Source organism: Peromyscus maniculatus, chromosome 13, assembly GCF_049852395.1.
Source record: "Peromyscus maniculatus bairdii isolate BWxNUB_F1_BW_parent chromosome 13, HU_Pman_BW_mat_3.1, whole genome shotgun sequence".
NCBI classification, from domain to species: domain Eukaryota; kingdom Metazoa; phylum Chordata; class Mammalia; order Rodentia; family Cricetidae; genus Peromyscus; species Peromyscus maniculatus.
The window spans coordinates 54,595,413-54,618,455 of NC_134864.1; the positions used below are offsets into that span (position 1 = coordinate 54,595,413).

General features: G+C 49.3%; 1 protein-coding gene and 1 long non-coding RNA gene across 2 annotated transcripts in view; one reads left to right on the forward strand and one right to left on the reverse strand.

The window, feature by feature from the left end:
* Kiaa2012 (KIAA2012 ortholog) overlaps positions 1-23,043 on the reverse strand; it is a 117,893-nt gene that overhangs the window by 46,982 nt on the left and 47,868 nt on the right. The window contains exon 13 of the mRNA XM_076550341.1: positions 10,828-10,907. Coding sequence (XP_076406456.1) covers positions 10,828-10,907 — 80 coding nt within the window. The remainder of the gene's footprint in view (positions 1-10,827; positions 10,908-23,043) is intronic.
* On the forward strand, positions 3,524-7,845 carry LOC121822091 (uncharacterized). Its single transcript, XR_013044140.1, has 2 exons — positions 3,524-5,905; positions 7,498-7,845. It is a non-coding gene; the product is annotated as an uncharacterized LOC121822091 (long non-coding RNA).

Sequence of the window (23,043 nt, forward strand, 5' to 3'; positions counted from 1 at the left end):
GTCAGCAGGTGGTTTTATATGGTGACTCATCTGCGAAGATGTTGTCATACCGATAGACAGGCAACTGATGGGGGACATTTGGTGATATGCCTTGGGGCAGTCAGGGGGAACCTCTCTGAGGTTAAGGTAACCGCGGAGCCCAGACTGAGTGACAGGAAAGAGTCACACGGACCACAGCTGTCTTTAGAAGTCAGTGAAGCCTGTGTCTCTGGGGTCTGATTATTTTGGAGGTCCAGCTCAGGCAGGGGCGGCGCTTTGAAAGGGAAGTCGAGTTCTTGGTTTCGAGGCCCGCTCTGCTCCGGCTGTCTAGGCCCCATCCTGACCCTGTGAGCTCTCCTTTGTGTCTGCAGGGAAGAGCAATCAAAACTGACCCTTGCAGCCCTGGGGTGCATCCAGAGCTAAGAGAGCAGCATCAAGGTCAAGGTCTTGAAAAGGAGGAGAACACCCAGGGCTAACTGGACGGAAAGGAAAGGGGTGGGGGTGAGGTTGGAAGGAAATGGAGGACTGAGGCTGTGTTTGTTTTCTCGTGGGCACACTTGGGGGGGAATGATTTAGAACTGATGGGAAGAAAGGTGGCCTGTTTCAGAGAATACCGAAATGCACCCGGTCCCCCTTCCCCACGTCGCCCTGTAAATATTTTACTATTTTTAGGCGCTGCTGAAAACACCTGCCAGCCTCTCTCTCTAGTGAATGAGAGACTCGAGACGAACGAGTTAATCTGGTGAAGCCGATGTGAGTTGCACAGACGGCCTTGCGTAAGTGCTTGGCATTTAAACAGTTATCTGACATTTAAAAGGAGAGGGACTGCTAATGAATTCAAGAGCTAATCTTATACTCTGACAGAGCGAGCCATGGAAAATCCGGGATTATTATCTTGCTGTAAACATAATGCGATTCCGGGGAGCTATCAGCAGAAGGGAGCCGTTGGCTGCATACAAATATCCATGGGAACACCCACCCATGAGCCAAGCTGAGAGGGGATGCCCATTAACATCAGGTAAATAGCTTATCATTGCCTTTGGTGCTCTTGGATTGTAGCATCTGAACCATAGACTCAAGAACGGCCCCTTAGTCATTTCTCCTCCTCCCTTGAGATGTCACGAGCTGCTCTACACACAGAGCTTGGGACATCTCACTTTAAAATGAGACTCCCAACCCAAACAGCTCCGTCTCCACCCACGAGTCCCACAGAGGCACCCCAGACAAGGATCTGTCCCGTAGGCGTCCCGCGGGGCCTCCTCCTGGTGTCTCCCACTCCTTTCTAATTGGGGTTCCCCACCTCTGGAGCTGCCGCTTAATGGCTCCGGCAGGAGCTCCTTGTCCCTCATTAAGTAGGGCTGCAACACTCCGGCCGCCTCGCCTCCCACACAGCTCACAGCCTCACTCAGCCTGAGAGCCAGCTGCCAAAAGTCCCTGGGAACCTGTGGGCAAGCTGAGCTGCGGGGAAGGGAACCGGAGGAGGGAGAGAGAGCCCGGGTAGCCAAGATTTGAACACACCCCTCCATTATCTTAATGAAAGGGGGGGGGGAGCAGCTCAGTGAGGATGCCTTTGTTGAAACCTCTGTGAAGGCCTTTAAGGGGTCGCCTCAAACCTCTGTGCACACAGGGCATCCGTCCCCTCCTGTGAGCAAACAAAAGAAAGAGCCCTGACCACCAGACCCCCCTCCATGGGCTTTCTCTCCTACTCCTGGGAGCTTTGAACCCTGCTGGGGAAGGGAGATATGAGAAACTTAGTCTCTAGGTGTAGAGGAGGAGGAGGGCTGGGATTTGAACCCCCGCCGCTGCCCCCCCCCCCCCCAAATCCTGGAAATGGGAGCTTCCGGATGAGGGCCTAGCCCGTTCCCTGAGTTTTGCCATCTAGGGCCTTGTTACTTCTTGTCTGGGACACTAAAATACAGTAGAATTTTACTACTGGGAACGGGGGGTGGGGGGTGGGGTTGGGTTGCACATGGAACTCTACTGGCCTCTGGTGACCTGGCTCCTCCAAAAGGGAGATCTGTGAGGGCCAGGGACCTGCCTCCCACCCAGCCACCCCTGAACTCCTCTCAGGCCTTTTATCCGTTCAGGTCTCCCCTGCCTGGGGGAGAAGGCGCATTCTAGGGCATAGAAGGCCACAAAGGCCTGGGAACAGTGGTTCTCAACTTTCCTAATGCTGCGACCCTTTAATACAGTTCCTCGTGGTGTGGTGACCAACCCCCCAACCATAAAACTATTTTCGTTGTTACTTCATAACTGTAATATTGCTACTGTTATGAATCGTAATGTAAACATCTGTGTTTCCCGATGGCCTTAGGTGACCCCTGTGAAAAGGTTGTTTGACCCCAAAGGGGTCATGACCCACAGGTTGATAGCAGCTGACCTGGACGCTCTTAACCACCCAGCCTCCCAGGGGGCAAAGGGTCTGCAACTGCATGTCGCCAAGTGGATCATTTCAGGAGTCTACCAGTAGGCATGGTGGGGACAGCGTGACTTTAGGCCTCAAAGGGGTTCCTTATTCTCCTCCTGTTACGACTTCTGGTCTCCCTCACTCTCCCTCCACCCTCCCTTTTTTCGAGATGGGGGTCTCACGTATCTCAGGCTGTCTTTGACTTCCCTTCATAGCAGAGGATGACCTTGGACTGATCCTCTGTTTCCGGAGCCAGGATTACAGGTGTGTGCCACGGTGCGGGTTCCGGCAGCGGTAAGGATCGAACCCAGGCTTTCATGCACACTCTACCAACTGAGCTATACCTCAAGACCTTCACCGACTTTTCCTTTTTCCTATCTGTAAGTCTGTAAGAACTGTTGGCATGCTCCTTGGTGTTTATCAATTAGCCCTCTAGCCCCCAAGCCCTGGTCTAAGAGAAGAAACTCAGCTGTTCTAGTCTTCCTCCTTGTGAGGGCTAATTTGGTGATTTTTGCCAAGTCACCGGGCTTTCTGTACCTCAGTTTCTCCACCTACAAAAAAGCGCTCACTTCTTTGTTCACATGGAGATTTTTGATTAATGAAACACAGGGCACAAGTTAGCTTCGGGGCTCCTATTATCTGGAAGTAAATCTTATCCAGGAGTCCTAATTGATATTGTCCTCAATCTAATTAAGAGCTTTGTTGACACAACACAATCCTTGTTTATCTAGCTTAGCTGGGGCTAGAGGAGAAAACTTTTGAGCCAAAAGAGAAATCTGCTCTGCCCCTAGGGAGGTCGGAGCCCAGTGTTTTCCATGAGGGGGTGTCTAGCTGGGCTTAAGGTGGACTCTTCCCTGGGCTTGGGTGAGGGCACACCTGCCTTGGACAGGGGGTGGGAAGATGGGGGTGGGGTGGGGGATGAAAACAGCTCCCTCCCCGCCCCCCCCCCCCCTTGCAAAGCTCCTCCTAATTCAGGGCTCCTCCTAATTCCCCCAACTCTGTTTTGTTGATGTGACTTCTCCAGCCTGATAATCAACAGCCAGGGAACCTCAACTGGATTCTACTGTGAAAGGGTCATTTTAAATCAGTCACTAGAGAAGACAAGTTACTTGCGGTGCTTGGATTCCTAGATGGGGCCATAAAAAAAAGCTTATCAGCCCCATCATTCAGAAAGACGGTGAAGTTGAACCCGCCCCAGCAATGGGGGCCAGAAGAGCGTTGGAGGAAGACAACCAAAAATGTCCTTCCTCTTTGCTCTCCTGCCTCCTCTCCTCTAAAAGAATTAGCGGCTCCTTACACACACACACACACACACACACACACACACACACACACACACACACACCCGCCAACCTCTGCGTTTTCTCTTGCAGCATTTGCTGTGGGGTGGGGAGCCTCTTGTGTTCCTTGTCCCCCAACCCTCTGCTTCCCTCTTCCCCATGTCAGCTCCAGGCCCTGTCTGATAACGCCTTTCAAGGCAGACAAGAGGGGAATAAAGAAAACAGCAGTGGTTGCAGCCCTTCGAGAACCTTCCTGGGCCTGGCATCGTGCGAGCTCCTGGCCGGGACCCCCCGGGGGAAATACCTTCCCTTACTCACACAGGAGGAAACTGAGTCTCAGGCTAAGTAGCTTGCCTCAAGCCACAGAGCCAGGAAGCAAGAAGGTGGCATCTAAATGTGGGTTTATAGGATCCCCAGTCTTCCGCTAGGCCTCTTTGGAGGTGCAGGTCACGTGTGAACGGGGCCCTGGTGGTCCTGACATCCATTTCCTCCTGTGTAAAATGGAGACCATAACTGTACCCACAACAGAGCTGTTATGGATTGAGGGAGACAATCCTGAGTCCTTCACATGCACCCCCAAACAACCAGCTGCTATTACCTGCTATTCAGAAAGACCCTGTACGGATAACAGGGAGATGATCGTTCAGATTTGTGGGTAGGAACATGAAGGTTTGCTGCATTATTCCCTTTACTCTTACCTAAGGTTGAAACTGTCCATCACGAAAAGAAAACAGGCCAGGCGGTGGCGCACACCTTTAACCCCAGCATTGGGAGGCAGAGCCAGGCGGATCTCTGTGAGTTCGAGGCCAGCCTGGGCTACAGAGTGAGTTCCAGGAAAGCCTCCAAAGCTACACAGAGAAACCCTGTCTCAAAAAACCAAAAAAAAAAAAAACCAAAAAAAAAGAGCGAGACCTTAACTAGGCAGATGTTATGTGTCACCAGCAGCCAAGAGATCAGTACATGCGGACTTATTGAAATAATGATAGCCACATAAATCCAACTTGTAAAACTCTGGTTTTGAAATAAAAAGTAAATTCCTCTAGGAAATAGTCCTGAATTGTCTAGGGAGTTTAGAAGTGGACAGATTTGGGCCAGAAGGGAAGTTTGCCTTAAGTCTTCCAAAATCCTTTGAATCAAGTTCCACAACCAGAGAGATATTTATAAAAATGAGAGAGGACGAGGGGGAGAGGGCAGAGGGAGGGGGGAAGGGAGAGAGTATTTGCAGGAAAGGGAGCATAGAGCAGTTCCCTTCCCCTTTGAGGGAAGCACAGAAAGTTCGTCGTTGGCGTCAGTGCTGGAACTCAGCTCACGTCCTCACAAGGACCTCGAAGAAGAATGCCAAGTGACATCTCCGAATGTGCACGTGACCCAGAGCTCTTCCGGAGAGCAGAAACACCAGGTCCAAAATGGCCACCAGGAGGTGAGGGAGAATGTCAGCTCAGCTTGGTTACTGTTATCACGGAGGTAAAACACAGAGTCACCCTCCTAGGCCTGTGGGCTTTTCCTATGCGTTATGTATTTCTACGGATGGAGTTTTCTGTAACACAAACATTTTCATGCCAGTGAAGTATTTTGTTTGTCGGTTTCTTCCAGTTAGCTTTGATGTGTCGGGAGTTATGTTCGACACCAGAATTCTAAGATAAATTAGGTGACATAAGAAAGATAAGTCTGCCTTTAAAGCTTGGAAGCTTAGCTAAAGAGTTAACTGGAAGAAGGTATGGTAATGCTTAGCTGGACCCCAGTAAAAAGTTTATTTTTAAACCTTTGTACTGTTGTGGAATAACCTTTTTGCAAACCGTGAAGATGTGTCTTTGCCAAGGCGCCTTCTGGTTGGTTTAATAAAGAGCTGAATGTCCAATAGCTAGGCAGGAGAGGATAGGCGGGACTTCCGGGCAGAGAGAGAGGAGAGGAGATGAATCCAGGCATGAGAGATGCCGAGGACACCAAGAAGAAACAGGAGGTACAAGATGGAAGAGAGGTAAAAAGCCGTGAGGTAAAACATAGATTAATAGAAATGGGTTAATTTAAGTTATAAGAGCTGGTGGGACAAGTTTAAGCTATAGGCCAAGCTTTCATAATTAATAAGTCTCTGTATCTTTTTTTTTGTGTGTGAGCTGGTGGCCCAAAGAAAAATCCGTCTACATAGTACAAAACAGAGTGTGTCTACAGGTGCACGTATGGGTTTATTTTCTGGAAGGAGGAAGGCTGACAGGAACTTCAGACATCACTTGTGAAACAGGTAAGGTCTACACACAGGCTTATTCACCCCAAATCCTCTCATAATCAGAATCACAGGCTACCCTTTGAAATCCAAAAATGATGAACTTAAGCCACGTAAGATTAAATGCAAATTTATATTATAGTAAGATCACCTGAACGTACACTAGTTAGGGTAGGTGGAAATAGGAATGAGCTAAGGAAAAGGGACATCTTTCAAGTTTAACAGAACTTTTTTTGGTTTTTCAAGACAGAGTTCCTCTGTGTAGTTTTGGTGCCTGTCCTGGATCTCTCTCTGTAGACCAGGCTGGCCTTGAACTCACAGAGATTCGCCTGCCTCTGCCCTCGAGTGCTGGGATTCAAGGCATGCGCCACCACCGCCCGGCTTGATTTGCACTTTCAAAATATTCAGTTAAAGTGGGTGTGATGTTTTGAAAGGAAATGGCCCCCAAAGGGATTGGCAATATTAGGAGGTGTGGCCTTGTTGGAGTAGGTGTGGTCTTGTTGGAGGAAGTGTGTCACTGTGGGCGTGGGCTTTGAGATCTCCTATGCTCAAGCTACTTCCTGTTGCCTGCAAGATGTAGGGCTCTTAGTTACTTCTCCAGTACCATGTCTGCCTGCCTGCCGCCATGTCTCACCAAGATGACAATGGACGGAACCTCTGAACTGTAAATCAGCCATCCCAATGAAATGTCTCACTTTATGAGAGTTGTATGGTCATGGTGTCTCTTCATAGCAACAGAAACCCTAACTAAGACAGCAGGTGTGATGGCATATGCCCATAATCTCAGTGAGGCAGGAGGATGGCCAGCCTGGGGTACATAGTAAGCCCTTGTCTCAAAAATAAACAATAATAACAACAGAAAAGAAAAGAGAAAGGAATAAAAAAGAGAGGAAGAAAAAGCTGGGTTCAGTTGCTCCCCAGGGAACATTCAGTAACGCGTGTGGAAACGTTTCGACCGTCACAATAGTGGATCTAGTGAGTGGAAGCCAGGGGTGTGGCCGGCATTGCCCAGGCTGGCCCCACCTGGCCAAGTGTCTGCTCCAACCTCACTATTGCCTCGTGTGAAATCACAGATTCTAGGAAAGTCACATGTCTCGGCCTGGCTCAGACTCGCTATGTCCTGGGTGATCTTGACTTTCTGAACCCTCTCACTCCCAAAGCGCTGGTATTGCAGGCATGTGCTCCTATGCCTGGTTTTATGTGGTCCCAGGATCAAACAGAGGGCTATGTGCATTCTAGGCTAGCCCTCAATCAGCATCTCCTACCCCTAGCCACCTGTGTGCCTGTGTGTGGGGCGGGGGCTTCGGGATCAGACCCAGGGCCTTGCCCCTGGTAGGCAAACACTACCACTAGGTTATAGCCCACATACTTGCCTGTTACTATTATTTTTATATGAATTACGTCTTTTGCACATGTTTCTAACTCTCAGTGTTTCTAACTTTTAAAAATGAAATGCAACCCTCACCGAGGACAGACAGCACTATCTATCAACGTTAATGAAATGATGGAATTTTTTTTTTCTTTTTAGTTTTACTTTTCTTCTCTCACTACACAGATGTATGAACACCTCCTTCCGGAACTTTAATTTACAATTTTAACATTCTTTTTAGGCGCCGGTCACCTCACCCAACCTCAAGCCTCTCCACAGAGGCCCCGGGGACAGAAAAGGCACTCCAGCAATTGATGTCAGCGACCCACGGAGGGAAGAGCAGTACCCGGTCTCCGGAGACAACCCAGGAACTAATTTCTCTTAATCAGTTGTAGGGCCTCAGGAGAAGCCACCAGGCAAGAAGGGGAAATAAATCTGAAGGAGAAAACCAAATTCTGCGAGGCGCTGGGAAGACCTGTATTAAAAAGGGGGCACCATACCTTTAGGACTGAAGAGCTGGCAGGGCCCCATCCCTACGCAGCTATTAATATGCAAAAAATGCCTTCATAAATACTTGATTCTGCTCACAGTGGGGAGGCCGTTCATTTGAAAGGGGGAAATGGGAGCTTGGAGTTGAAACACGTCTGCGCGTCTCCCTTCTCTCTTTTCATGGCTCTTTTTATCTTCACACTCCCCTTGTAGTTTTTCTCTGACTTAACCCCCTCCTCGAACTCCAAGGAAGTTGCTGATGGCAGCTGCGGCGGCGCTCACTGAACCGATGCACCTGGCGCTGTGGCCCTGGACCTCAGGCTAGGTGAGGAAGGGGCGCCTTGGGGCCTCTTCCTGGAGATGGTGCGGGGAGGCGGGCACCTCTCCCTGGAGATGGTGCGGGGAGGCGGGCACCTCTCCCTGGAGATGGTGTAGGGAGGCAGGCATCCGCTCGCCCTTTCTGCCCTGGCCCTAGCGAGGCCGCGGCTGAAGACTCAGAGCGGAGGTTTTCAATGTTGCCGGGAGGGGGCGCCCGAGGCAGCCTCCAGACCCAGGGGACTCAGACTCAGGAATTGCCTTCCCGGTCTAGACCTGTGACTTCTCAAGGGTCACAGAAGAAGAATCCACCTTTGGGGTTCTCAGCTAGCACCATGTCTTAAAAACAAACACACACACACACACACACACACACACACACACACACACACACACACACACACACACACACACACACATATGGTGTGTGTGTGTGATATGGTGTGAGTGTGTGTGTGTGAGATATGGTGTGTGTGTGTGATATGGTGTGAGTGTGTGTGTGTGAGATATGGTGTGTGTGTGTGTGTGTGTGTGTGTGATCTTATGGTATGGATGGAGGAGGAGGAAGAAGAGCTCTGTCGCTGTCACCGCCGCTGCTCTTGCCAGCCAACTTTGTGCCTCAGAGCAAGAAAGGCCCTGGTAGAGGCAGGGAAGCCACGGCTTGGGCCCGTGACCCTTCAAGGTAGGACACTGAACTCTGCCGGGTAGAAATTTGTTTCTAAATCCTTCCCAGATGCTTTATAGTAAACATGAAATTAGTCATTTATGTGGAGTGGGTTGAGGAAGTAGTTAAAATCCGAGGCAGTGATTAACCTAATAAAGGGGCCGCTAGCCTCAAGAAGTCGGGGTGGGGGGGGGAGAGGCTGGAGGAAGCCCCTCTGCACCATTCACCCCATTTTTCTTGGTTTGGGCACTGGTGGGGCTCCCTAGACTTTTCCTCATGGCTTCTCTTCTGGGGCTCCTTCTTAAGGAAGGAGGTCTAGGGTGACGCCAACAAACGGCGTAGCTCAGAAGCGAACCCCTCCCACATTTTGCAAAGCAGGCCCAGGACATTCTCAAGAGTGGGTGAACTTGCCAAGACCTTGCAGATGAGCCAGGGTTGGAGCTTAAGACCCGAAGTCTGTGTTCAGTCTGACTGCACAGTTCCGGAATTTGGTCTAGTTGTTAATTAGACTCGGCTGGGCCACTCTTTGCAGGTGATAGCAGCCTCCTCCAGGACAGCCAGCCACAGGGCAGCCTGAGCTGGGACCATGCTGGGAGTACTGGAGGTGTTTGCATGGCCTTGGAGCTGTGGGATTACCAAAATATATGGTATTTTCCTAGTCACAGTTCTATTATTGCAACTGTTATTACTTAAGGTCTTCGGATCCCCTGTGAAGAGTGTCTTCAATGGAGGCATTAAACACACACACACACACACACACACACACACACACACACACACACACACTTTTTTTTTCTGTGGTTCCTCAGTAGCAGAGAGGTGACTTACCTGTGCTTTACTTCCATGGAGGCCTGACTCAAGCCTGGCGTTTCTAACCGTGAGCGCTCAGCTCAGACACACTTGCACACAGACCCACTCCAGCCCTGACTGCTACCAAGTGCCTGGGAAGAGAGGAAAGGCCGGTGGCCCCTCAGGAAGTTGAAGATAAGAGAGGGATGGAGAACCTGCCCCTCAGGCTGTAGGAGAGGCCTGAGTCCCCTGGAGCAGTGACAGCCGGGGCAGCCTCAGGTCTCCCAGTCCCTGAATTCAGCTCTAGGAATTCTTTCTCTTGAGAGACACTGAAGAGAGCATCGCCCTCAGAGCTTCCGATGGAGGCCTACTTATCACTATTTCTGCGCACGTCTCCTTGAAACATTAGATATTCCTAGGCCACCCAAATCGGCGCCTTCCTTCTTCACAATAACCCTAGCTGTGAGTGTATGTATGGGTGTGTGTGCATGGGTATGTGTATATGTGTGTACATGGGTGTGTGTATGTATGGGTGTGTGTGTGTGTGTGTGTGTGTGTGTGTGTGCATGACTGTGTGTGTGTGCGCGTGACTGTGTGTGTGTGCATGACTGTGTGTGTGTGTGTGTGTGTGCATGGCTGCGTGTGTATGGGTGTGTGCATGTAAGTGTTGGCATGTGGATGGAGGCCAGGGGTCTCCTTTATCGTTCTCTGTGTTATTTGTTGAAAGGGTCTCTCACTGAACCTGGAGCTCGTCATTCAGCTAGGCTGGCTGCCCAGTGAGCTCCAGGGATCTGCAGTCTCCGCCTCATCTCCCACAGCGCTGCAATTACAGATGTAGACACTGTGCCTGCCAGGCTCTTTACGTGGGGTCTGGAGATCTGAACTCAGACCCTCATGCTCACGCGGCAGGTGCTTTACCGACAGAGATCTCTTTACCGACGGAGATCTCCCCAGATCCTATCCTCGGTGCTTTAAAAACAACAACAGACGTGATCGCCATTTTCTCTCCTCGCTTGGGAGGAAAATGTGAACCTTCCCCGGGTTGCGTTCATGTTCCCTTTCTGACTTTGCAGAAGTCTGGGAAAAGTCTGCTTTGCCTCTTCACACATACAAAGAACCACACAATAGACTCCAAATCCCAAGCTTGAGAGTAAAGGAACGCGGTGATGTAACAGTTTACCTGCTCATTTTACTGATGAGACAAATGAGCCCCAAGAGATAAGAGTCTCACTCAGGGTCACACAGCAAGTTAGGACAAGAGCCCCGGACAAGTCTCGACTCCAGGGCTGTGCTCATTCAGAGGCGATACTGTACCTGAGTCTCTGTTGCTTGAGTCAAAGGTGAGAAGGCTTCATAATGATCTCGATGAAGACTGGTTCTGGATTCAGTGTTTGCTACCGTGAAAGAGAGAAGGGGTCAAGGGTCAGATCCGAGTCTCATGAACTTTCATACGAACCTTATCCGTACATGCTTAGCTCATGTGCATTTGGAGATGATAAGCACAGGCGTGTGGCAGTACCAAGTACAACCCATAGTCTCTGTAGACATGTCTAAACACCTTGTACAGTGGGGCTAAGCTTTATATTCAGATTTTGATTTTCTTCTTTTCATTGGTCTTTAAAAGAACAAAAGTAGATACTTTGCGCTATTGGAATTCAGATAAAAGCTGAAATTAAAAAGGAAATATTGATGTAAATGAAACTGCTGATGCTGTTGGATATAAATTTTGTATGATCGCGCTTGGCTGAAATGGGAAATTGCTTCTGAAAGCTTTCGGGAAGAGAGCAGAGATTTTTCTCCTGCCCCTCAATGTGGAGGGTAGCAGGAGAGTGAGCCAGTGCAGGAAGAGAGGCAGAAGCCAGTGTGGCTGTGGGCATGAGGGCACACTCCACATGAGCCAAAGTGGCAGTAGCTTGCAATCTCTTCTTTCTTTTTGAGACAGCGTTTCTCTGTGCAGTCCTGGCTATCCTGGAACTCACTCTGTAGACCAGGCTGGCCTCGAACTCACAGAGATCTGCTTGCCTCTGCCTCCTGAGTGCTGGGATTAAAGGTGTGCGCCACCACCGCCTAGCCAGTATCTCTTTCTTCTAGGCTCATCATTTTCTGTGGTTCCTTAGCTTTTTTTTTTCTTTTCTTCTTCTTCCTAATGTAAGGATGGCTTCTGTATAAACTTTCTTTTTTTTCTTTTCTTTTCTTTTTTTTTTTCAAGACAGGATTTCTCTGTGTAGTTTTGGTGCCTGTCCCGAATCTTGCTCTGTAGCCCAGGCTAGCCTCGAACTCACAGAGATCCACCTGGCTCTGTCTCCTGAGGCTGGGATTGAAGGCGTGTGCCACCACCGCCCAGGCCAGGAACCAGAGCCCAGGTGTCCTGAGCTTCGTCCTGTGCCTTCCTTCCACCCCCACCCCCCATTGGCTTCACTTGGGCTTGCCACATCCCAGCTGCCTGGCCGGGATCCACCCCCAGGACAGAGCCACCCAGCTGCCTTGTGTTGCGATGAGGTTCACGTCTCAGTGACTTGGGAAAAAAAAAAAACCCTGGGCCTTTCAGAGAAGAAATGTATAAATCCTAACGCATAAGGGGAGTTCTTGCAACAGCAGGGGAATGAGTCAGTCAGCCAGAGTTCAAGAAATGTAAACACATCTTTAGATAGGAGACTGAAAAATCACTTAGGACTTCTCATCTCTTGGGTCAAGACCTTGGTAATTTACTGAGGTCTGTACTGTCGAGGAGGAGCTCAGACCCCAGCTGCATTCCTGTGAGATAAAGCCAATGGGGGTGGTAAAACTTCCTTCTGGAGCAACCCGGGGAGATCCGCCTCTTGTGCAACCCAGGCCACTGGCTGTCAACCTAGGGTGGGGCCTCTTTCCTGTCTGAGGAGCTGGTGTGCACCACCAAAGACCTCACACTGCTTCAGCCCTGCTTCCCGGCTGCTGGAAGCCGCTCACGGCCTGTCTAGGACGAACATGTCTGCCACTATTGAGATAAACAGAAAACACATTCCCTGGCTGCCCACCAGCCAGACTGATCAGATTCTCAAATGCTCCCATTAATCGAGCCGCGCGGGCTTTTAGAGAGGAGATAGCGTTCCCACTAGATAACCAGGCTATTCCGGGGTGACCCCGCCTAGAGGGGTTTTAGCCTCAGCCCCTTCTGCCTGCCTTAAATCATGGCATTCTTCACCAAACACTCAAACCTTGGAAGGTGGAGAGCGCCACTGATTCTAGCCTGGAGTTCTGCTCCTTTAAATTTCCTTCTATTTACATCTGCGTTAACAATGTTTAATTCCCAAATTGCAGTTTTAAATAAAAATGAAATACAATTATATCTACCCCCGCTGTTTCAGAGTGGGGGGAAACTCTGCTGGGACCCATCTGGTAGCAGAAGAGAAACCTAACTCCAAGGAACTGCCTTATCAGGACAGGTGGGCCACCTGGCTCCTTCTGTGCATGTCAGGGCTTGGTAAACATTGGCCCTGCAGGCTCTGAAATGGCCAAATGTTCTGCGGTTACCACGGCAGGAGCTGTTGGAGGTGCTGGCAGGAGCCTCTTGAAATCTGTTCGGGGCCTTTTTCCACACACCATTTCTCAAGAGCGTACCCTTTGATCGCCGGGGTGCTGGAGTAGAATTTCCTTCCTACCCTTCAGCATCACCGTCAGGCAGGAGATACATCTGCTGCCACACAGCCCTCAAGGGCTGTGGCCTCCTCACAGCTTTGTTCAGAAGAGCCTCGCTGGCCCCAGCAGAAAGCAGGAAGACAAGGCCCCAGTGTCCGTCCTGGTACCTTCAAGGTTTTGTGGGTTTTGGTCATAAATGGAAAATGCAAATGCAAATTCCAGATTATTAAAAAAGAAATGCTTCCCAGGGTAAACTTAACTATAAAAGGAAGGAGACTGCCGTGCTGATGACCTTTCCTTAAAAATATCTAAAAATATTTTATGTGATGTGACTCAAGATGCTTGTGACCTATGGAGTGTTATAATAAATTTCAAGTCTGTTTGTTGAATGCAAGAGACCAAGACCGGGAAGGCCTGTTGGTGATGCCATTATCAGATTCTTAGGATAAGATTTAAGGTTTGTTTACGCTACACATTTTCCTTTTAAATCTTTCTGGCTGAGAAGGAGGGTGAGATAGAGATATTAAACAATTGCTAGGGACCTGAGAAGGCCTCCAGGCTAAAGACATACCCCTGGGAGGTCCAGCTAAGGAGCCTGTCTAGAAAATATGAGTCAGTCAGAATTTAAATATGGACATGCCTCGCGGAATGTGAGAGCAGTATTTTTCTTCCAATTTGGGATATCAGTCCTTTTATTTACGTACATTTCTTAGACCTAGCTCAGTCTCTAGGGTCTAGCTTTTGGTTTGGGGAATATACACTTCTTTCGAAAGTTCATAATATTTGTTTTTATGGAGAAGTCCAGAGGTTCATGGCAGTTTACCAAGCCTCAAATGGGAACCAAGCTGCTGCACTACGGAATTTAAATTTCAATTGTGTGGCAATAAATATCAATGACTTTAGAGACCCTCCAGTGAAGAGTTGTCATAAGACTCGTAAGCACATGCTGGGATACTGTCTTTGGCTGCCCTGGATGGCCTATTTCCCACCCTGCCTTCCCCTCCATGTGCCCTGCTATCCAGGCATTACAAGTTGCTCATACTACCATCCAGGCATTACAAGTTGCTCATATTTCTCCCATTCTGCTAAGTTCCCTAACTCTCCTGAGGTCTTTCCCCCTCCCATTTGACTAGTTCCTACACACAGACATAGGAACTCTGCTATGGGTGTTTTTCTGTCCTTCCAAAGCCAACAACCTCCATCCTTCATAATCTATATTCAGATCTCATTCTACAACTGTGGTCCTCTTTAAGGCCTGGCTCTGCCTCTCAGGCACTGTATTATTGTGCCTGGCATGGGATTTGTTGCTAGCAGATGGTCATCTGGTGTTGGCTGAATTAATGAATGAGCAATTTCCTTGTGCCTTGTAAAATAACCTGACTTACTCTCTCTGTTAACATGCTCCAGTGTTGGTGCTTACATTAATTTCCAAGTGAAGAATTGTGGGGCTTAACCGTGTGATGTCCTCAGGCCACAGGGCAGTGTGAAGGAAGCCGGGGAGGGGAAGCATCCTGAAGCAATCTCTCATGGTTCAGTCACACAGATTCCCAAATGAAATGGAAAGTGATACTGTGGATTACTGGCTAATGAAAGTGATAACTTTTCGTTACTGTGATAAAAGAAAAGCTAACTTTTTAATTTTTATTTATTTATTTATATTTATTTATTTATTTATTTATTTATTTATTTATTTATTTATTTTGACTTTTCGAGACAGGGTTTCTCTGTGTAGCTTTGCGCCTTTCCTGGAACTCGCTCTGCAGACCAGGCTGGCCTCGAACTCACAGAGATCCGCCTGCCTCTGCCTCCCAAGTGTTGGGGTTAAAGGTGTGCGCCACCACTGCCTGGCAGAACTTTTTCTTATGCTCAGTGGCAAATCAGGGGACCAAGCCAAGCTCTCCTCCTCCGAGAACCGGAAGAGGAACTGCATGAAACTGAGTGAAAGAACGGAAGGGCGGAGCCAGCACATCAGGAAACTGTAACAGTCATGGTAACCATGGCTACGACCGTGATCATCACCAGCACCCTTATCATCTCCATCATCCTCTCCGTCATCTCCGTCATCTTCCAGGCAGGGCTCCTCTTTAAGGGCTGCCGAACTGCTCAGTTGTACATAAATGTAAGCGGACACAGAAACTCCCCCCGGAGGACGCCCCTGGCGAAGGGGCGAAGGTGGGGCCAGCCTCCCACTGGGCTTCCTGCTTACACATCTTGTCGTCACGTCACGTCACGTCACGTCACGGGGACGTGATTGTGTCTTTTCTCCTGCTTTTGCAACCCCTGGGAAAAGCAGTCCCTCGCACGCACACCCCGCGTTGTAGTCCCAGCGTTAGGGCAACAAGTTCCTCATTGGTGCCTCCCAACCGAGCAACGAGGAAGACCACACACGGTTCTCCTCTCCATCAAAGACTGTTTTTAGGGGGAGAGTCTCTGTGTAATCACCCCTCTCCCCCGGGTCTGAAACAGGGGCAGCCATGCCTGTGGGTGGAGGCGGAGGGATGAAGGCTTGCATCCCTCTGTGGGGGAATGAAACATGAAAGGAGTCTGGGAAGAAGGAGGGATCGCCCTCAGACCTGCACTGAAGACGCAGGCCACAGAGATTGTTTGAGACAGCTTCCTAGTCCACCGTGGTGCGGGCTGAACTGTGCTCCACTGTGGGGGCCACCCGCCTCCTTCTCGGGATGGGAGTGGTGCAGCGTATATCCTGGACCACTCAGAGGTCGTCCCCGGGGACGACCCCTCCTGGGCCAAGCTGAGTGCAATCAATTTGGGAAAAGCCAACTTCTCTAAGATTTCTGCTCAATGCCAGCCAGTGGGCTTTCCAGGAATAACTAACTCATGAGGACTCCACATATCTCAGACATCCTAAGTACATCTCATTTCCTATTGACTGCTGTATTTGGGGGGTGGGGGTGGGTTTTGTATTTCTGGAAGTCTAGGTATGTCATAACATGCTCATATGCTGAATGATACTGAGAAGCCGGGGTGACTTTTAAAAAGAAAGCTGACTTTTCAGGGGTATTGGGCCCTTCCTCTTTATGAGGGAGACTAGGATGGACAGATCCTGTTTTTCACAGACTGAAAAACAATCAAGAATTTTAACTACGAGTTTGAAAAAAAGGTTCAGTTTCTTTGCCCTAAGACGGGGAGAAAATATAAAGTCAATGGATGCCTGGATTTAAGCCTGGCCATGAGTGGCATGGCTTTGAAACGCTGTGGGTGCCTGTGGAGAGGAGGCTGGTCTAGCATTCCAAAGCCATTGAGGAGAAGGCCGATTTTATCCAAGGTTTTTAGAGGTGAAGCCCGGCAGGGCCCACGGTGCTGAAACTGTGAGCAGAGAATCTTTGATCAGCAGGAGCACCGCTCAGCTGACATGGGAGCTGCAGGTGCGAGATGCCACTCAGGCCCCAGTTTCCAAATGAGTCGGGACCAGGGCAGGCAAGAGAGGCTCTGGTCCCAAAGACAGACCTTTTTGTTTGTTTGTTTGTTTGTTTGGTTGGTTGGTTTTCGAGACAGGGTTTCTCTGTGTAGCTTTGCGCCTTTCCTGGAACTCACTTGGTAGTCCAGGCTGGCCTTGAACTCACAGAGATCCGCCTGCCTCTGCCTCCCGAGTGCTGGGATTAAAGGTGTGTGCCACCACCGCCCCGCTTAAGACAGACCTTTTTTATTACTTTTATTTATTTTTCAATCTGATAGAGTCACCCAGGGTGAGAGTTATTGTAGCTGTCCTTGTTAGCCAGACTGAAAATGGGTTTAAACAGTGCTGTTTTTATGGCTGAAAAGAGATAAGGCTGAGAGACCCAAGAAAGACCGCAAGGGACAGTGGTGGGGGGAGGGGGAGGGGAGGAGGGAGGGAGAGAAAAGGTGGGAGTAATAAGGAAGGAAATAAAATCACAGAGCAGCTTAGAAAATTTAAGCTGGAAGAGACGTATCTTCCAGGTGAATTACCCACCCAAACACAAGTACTTCCCCTTTTAAAATTCATCTTGCTCCGTTAATCTGGTGCTGACACTAAGTATACTGGAGTTTGCCAAAGAAGGGGCAGCGTGGATCGGCACGGCTTGCGTGTGTGTGTGTGTGTGTGTGTGTGTGTGTGTGCTCACTCACTCGCGCACGCGCGCCTGTGCCCGCGGGTGTCTGCTTCGTGCACACACAAGCAGTCACAGGCCCGCCCAGAAGAACCCAGGCTGAGAAAGCAACCTGGAATCCAGAGAGCCAACCGTGAGGGAGGAAAAGCCATAATTAGTGTTAATTGTCGGCCCTCCAGTTCAAGAATGGATGCTCTGGAGAATGGAAAATGAGAACAAACATTAATTATTGAGTAGGGACTTTGGAGACAGACACTCTGGATTAAAAGGAGAGAGATAAATTGCATAATGAATGTTAATTTTCCCTCCTAGAATTGAGCGGTCCAGTGGTTGAAAGGGGGAAGGGGGCTGGATCAGTCCTGGAGGAGGACCCTCCCCGTGAGTGGGGGTGGGAGGGCGGAGGAGGGCTCCACGCGCTCTCCATCAGGTTCCCCAGCCGCTCCCTTTGTCTCCTGGCTCCTAAGAAATCTGCTCTCAGGCTTTTCCTTAGGACGCTTTATCACCACCCCAGCTGGCTGCTAGGAAGCCCAAGCATTTCTCTATAGCAAAAACCCCAGCCGCGCACTTGGCTGCTTTTCCTTAAACTGGCGGGAATGTGACTGGAAATGAGGGAGCCCCGGGAACCGTGGTCCTGTGGTGCTGCCGGGGGTGGGGGGGGTGGGGGGGGGTGGGGGGGGGTGGGGGTGGGGGACGCGGGCGCATGCGGGCTCCAGGGCCTTAGTGGTTGTTTTATCTTAATTACAATATAGCAGATAAACAGCACCCCCCCCACACACCCCACATTGGCAATTTCTTAACTGAAAGTAAAAACAGAACAGGGTAATTGTGGCCAGTTTTGTGGACACTCTACAAACAGGCTGCTCTGGTTTCATCCCCACTAGCAGGCTGTGGCCCTGAGGGGCCTGCACTTCCTGTACCTGCTGAGTCTCCGACATCATGGGCTGCCGTCTGAATGAGGGGTGGCTGGAGTCCTCTACCTCTTCTCCACTGTCCCCTCACGAAGGCTGGCACACACACACACACACACACACACACACACACACACACATGCACACACACACATTGGGTTGCATGGCATCCCTTCTCAAACTCCTTGGTGTCTAAAAGGGAGCATTTCAGCTCTGGCCTGGCACACAGGCTTTCCTTGGTCTGGCCCTGGCCTGCCTTTCAGCCCCAGCACCGTCTTTGGACCGGGTTCTGAGTCCATGCATACAGGGCCACGTGCTCTCTGCCTTCCCTGCGCTTGTCTCTGTTCATACCAGTCCCCAGCAGCCTGGTTTTTCCCCCCACTTCTCCGTTTCCTCACTTCTACTGATCTCAAAGGTCTGTGCAAACGGGAATCCCTCGGTGAAAGCCCTTCCGAGTATCCTAGGCTAGACCTAGTGACGCCTTTAGCAGCCCTGAGTTGGGTTGCTTGGGCCTCGATCACAGCTCTGCTTTGCCCGAGACCAGAAGGTGCTTGTGAATCTCTTTGCCACCTGGATTGTGAGGTCCCTATGCAGCAGCCCCAGTGCTGGGTCCAGAGCCCTGGGAGTGAGTGAGGAAAGCGAGGCAGGCAGACTGCGCAAGCGTGTCCCTGCGGAAGAAGGCGAGCATGTGACAAGGTGGCCTTCCAGACATACATACTCCTTTATTTCTCTTGCACATAGGAGTCCAGGGTGGCGTTGCTCCGATGGAGTTATCTGGGCACCTGGTTCTTTATAACTTATTGCTTTGTCATCCCATAGAACATGGTTTTTCTTTTTCATTTCTTTTCTTTCTTTTTTTTTTCTTATCTTTTTTTCTTTTAATCGAAGAGGGCACCAGATCCCATTACAGATGGTTGTGAGCTGTCATGTGGTTGCTGGGAATTGAACTCAGGACCCCTGGAAGAGCAGTCAGTGCTCTTAATCTCTGAGCCATCTCTCCAGCCCTTCTTTTCTTTCTTTTTTCTTTTTTCTTTTTTTTTTTTTTTTTGAGCTGAGGATCGAACCCAGGGCCTTGCACTTGCTAGGCAAGCGCTCTACCACTGAGCTAAATCCCCAACCCCAAACGTGGTTTTTCTTCCACGTGGTTGAAACTATTCCCCCACTGCAATCAAGTGCAACGGTAAAGAAAGACCAGTGAATAAAGAAATGTCTCACACCTGCACTCAGGCCCGTGGTCCAATCATCCTCTATGCGGACCTGCTGGGTAAAGCCACCAGGAAACCTGAAAATGGGCTCCAACAAAGAGTCACCTGTTTTCCAAGATGTTCAGAAGTAGATCAGAGGAACTTACGGACAGGAATTTTAAGTCCAAAAGAGGAAAGACAACAAGAGTGAGAAGAACTTTGACCTAACAGGGTATAGGAGTGTGTGGATTTACCACACAGAAGTTGTATGACTAGGGAAAAAAGAAATCACACATTTCTGGCCCCCCAGTTCTCTTAATCTATAAAATAAGAGGGCTTTCAAACTGTGGTTTTCTGGGCTCAGGAAGCTGAGTCTGGACACTCTGTAATCCAGACAACATCTTAGGAAAGGAGGAGTTATCTGGGCTGTAGATGCTCTAGGAGGGGCACAGACTAACTCTCCTTCATTCCGGCAACCTGTATCTGTTTTATCTGTCAGTGCCCTCAGCAAGTCTCATTAAGTGCTTCCTTTGCATAAGCATTGGTGATAATAATCTACAGATTTCCTCTTGATTTTAGGGACTCCTAAAACGGAAGGAAAGCAGGGGAGACAGAATTTGTGCCTTCACAGGCTCCATAAAAATGACGCAAATACTGTCATCTGCAATAATAATAACAACAACAAAAACACCAGGAAATTAAGTATGCTCAAGCACTTAGTGTGCTCTTTTCTTCCAAGAAGGAGTTTGTTTCTGAGACAGGTCTGGGGATGCACATGGGTAATCCGAGCCCATGGGAGGATGGCTGAGAGTTTGAGGCCGGTTTGGGCTACACACTGAGCCTCTACAACAACAGTAATAAAATTTCTAGCAGGTTCAGAGGAAAAAAGATTTAAAAAAAATTTTCTCTTTGGCTTTGGAGGGTGATTGTAGAGGGGTGATGATGCCAGCTTCCATGGGAACCTCAAGAGGTCTTTGCCAAAGGAAAGGAAAGAGCCAGGTGTGGTGGCTCAGGCCTATGACCCCAGCACTCGGGAAGTTGAGGTAGAAGGATGGAATGTTCAGGGCCTGCTTTGTAGTGAGATCCGGTCCAAAGAGAACAGATGAGAGGCAGAGGCAGGCAGATCTCAGTGAGTTCGAGGCCAGCCTGGTCTATAAAAAGAGTTCCAGGACAACCAAGACAGTTACTGAGACGGAAACCCTGTCTCAAAAAATAAAACAAACAAACAAACAAAAAAACCAGGAGAAAGAAAAAAAAAAGGTAAGAAAGTCCTTAGCATCTGGAGGGACTTTTGATGCTGGCCATCAAGGTGTGGTCAGTGCCCGTTGTGGAGGCCTTACTGGTTTCTTTTTTTTTTTTTTTTTTTTTTTTTTTGGTTTTTCAAGACAGGGTTTCTCTGTGTAGCTTTGCGCCTTTCCTGGGACTCACTTGGTAGTCCAGGCTGGCCTCGAACTCACAGAGATCCGCCTGCCTCTGCCTCCCGAGTGCTGGGATTAAAAGCGTGGGCCACCACCGCCCGGCCTTACTGGTTTCTTGATGGCGAGAGAAAAGAGCCTGGTTTCCTTCTGAAGACTGGGACAGACTGTTGTCAAACTGTCCCTCCTGAAGCACAAGACAGACCTGATTTAGTCCAACGCTGAGACTGATGGGAATTTCCTGCAGTCACTATAAGGTTTACTTATCAACTAGGGTTAAGTGTAGGGCAGAAACCGCCCAGGTAGTCAGGGAAGAAACAGGGCTGTAAACTGGTTGAAACTGCCTGTGGTGGTTTGAATGAAAATGCCCCCCCCCCCCCCCGTTGGGGTTTTAGCTCAGTGGTAGAGTGCTTGCCTAGCAAGCACAAGGCCCTGGGTTCGATCCTCAGCTCAAAAAAAAAAAGTCTTTAAAAAAACAAAAAACAAAAACAAACAAACAAAAAAGACCGGGCAGTGGTGATGCACACCTTTAATCCCAGCACTCAGGAGGCAGAGCCAGGTGGATCTCTGTGAGTTCGAGGCCAGCCTGGACTACCAAGTGAGTCCCAGGAAAAGGCGCAAAGCTACACGGAGAAACCCTGTCTCGAAAAATCAAAAAAAAAAAAGAAAAAGAAAAAAGAAAATGGCCCCCCCATAGTCTCAGAGGGAGTGACATTATTGGAAGTGTGGCCTTGTTGGAGGAGGTGTGGTCTTGTTGGAGTAGGTATGGTCTTGGAGTAGGTGTGGCCTTGTTGGAGTAGGTGTGGCCTTGTTGGAGTAGGTGTGGCCTTGTTGGAGTAGGTGTGGCCTTGTTGAAGGAGGTGTGGTCTTGTTGGAGTAGGTGTGGCCTTGTTGGAGGAGGTGTGGTCTTCTTGGAGGAGGTGTGGCCTTGTTGGAGGAAGTATGTCACTGTGGGGGCGGGCTTTGAGGTTTCAGAAGCTCAAGCCAGGCCCAGTGGCTGTCTCTCTTCCTGCTGCCTACAGTTCCAGATGCAGAACTCTCAGCTCCTTCTCCAGCACCATGTCTGCATATGCACACCACCATGTTTCCCACCATGATGATAATGGACTAAACCTCTGAAGTGAAAGCCAGCCCCAATTAAATGTTTTTCTTTATAAGAGTTGCCATGGCCATGGTGTCTCTTCACAGCAATAAGACCCTAACTAAGACATGGCCTTTTAGCATGTTGTCTTCATGAGCTTGGTGCCAACATAAATAGCCCCGAACTTATATGTCTCTGTCTCACTTCCCCCTTCCAACTCTCATGTAAGCAAGGCAGAGATGGGCGGAGCACGATTTTCACTCTGTCCCCTAGCTGCAAATGTTATGTGGGAAATGTAGTTTTTAGCTTTCTAACGTCTACAGTACAGGAAGGTGGATTGCCTAACAACTCTATCCAGCCATGTTTTCCTTTACTCAGACTTTTGATCTGAGATCAATAGAACTGATAACATCTGACAACATTATTTCTTGTGGGTTATTAGCCAACAGTAATTGGGCAGGAGCAACAATGTGAATTGTTACCACATGGGTCTCTTTCTTTTGGCCTTCCTCTCCTTCTTCCCACCCAGAGGTGGATGTACTGTGGACTGTATGATTCAGAACTGAGGTTTGGAGAAGGGAAGCAGGAACAGTCAGAACCTAGTGAATGCTGAGATCCTGATTCAAGCTGAGAGAACAGAATTGCCCCACTGAGGGAGCCTCCTGAGTAAGGGGCTGTTAGAGCTGAGAGGTACCCTAGAAACCATCAGATTAGCATTTTCCAAAGTATGCTCCCCCAAAAAGATTTAGAACTATGTGACACTTTGCTGAAAAACAAAAAGCTTTCAGTGATCAAGCAAGTTTGAGAAGCATTATGGCTCTGAATCCCTCGGAGGCATGATTCTACATCAAGAGTCTGCTTATGGCTAGCAAATGCATTCGACCTCAAAGCCCTTGCCTTCTTTGCATACTGTCCATAACTCCTCCAGGACTGGTGTACCATGGGATACGTGCTAGGAGGACCGGATGTCAAACCAACTTTCTTTTTTCCATATGAAGAGGCTGAGGTCCAAAGGAGTGAAGTTGTTTTATCCATGATCACCAAAGCCACAGGCAGTACATTGGGTCCTGGGACCCAAGACTGTGGGCATTTAGTTCAGGGCCCCTTCATTTTCCTCACACAGACTCACTGGAAGGCATTCCTTAAATTTCTAGGCATCGTCTTTACAACAACAGGTGGGAAGAGATAAACTCCTGAAGGGAAACCACACTGTCCCATGTCCACCAACATGGAAAGACG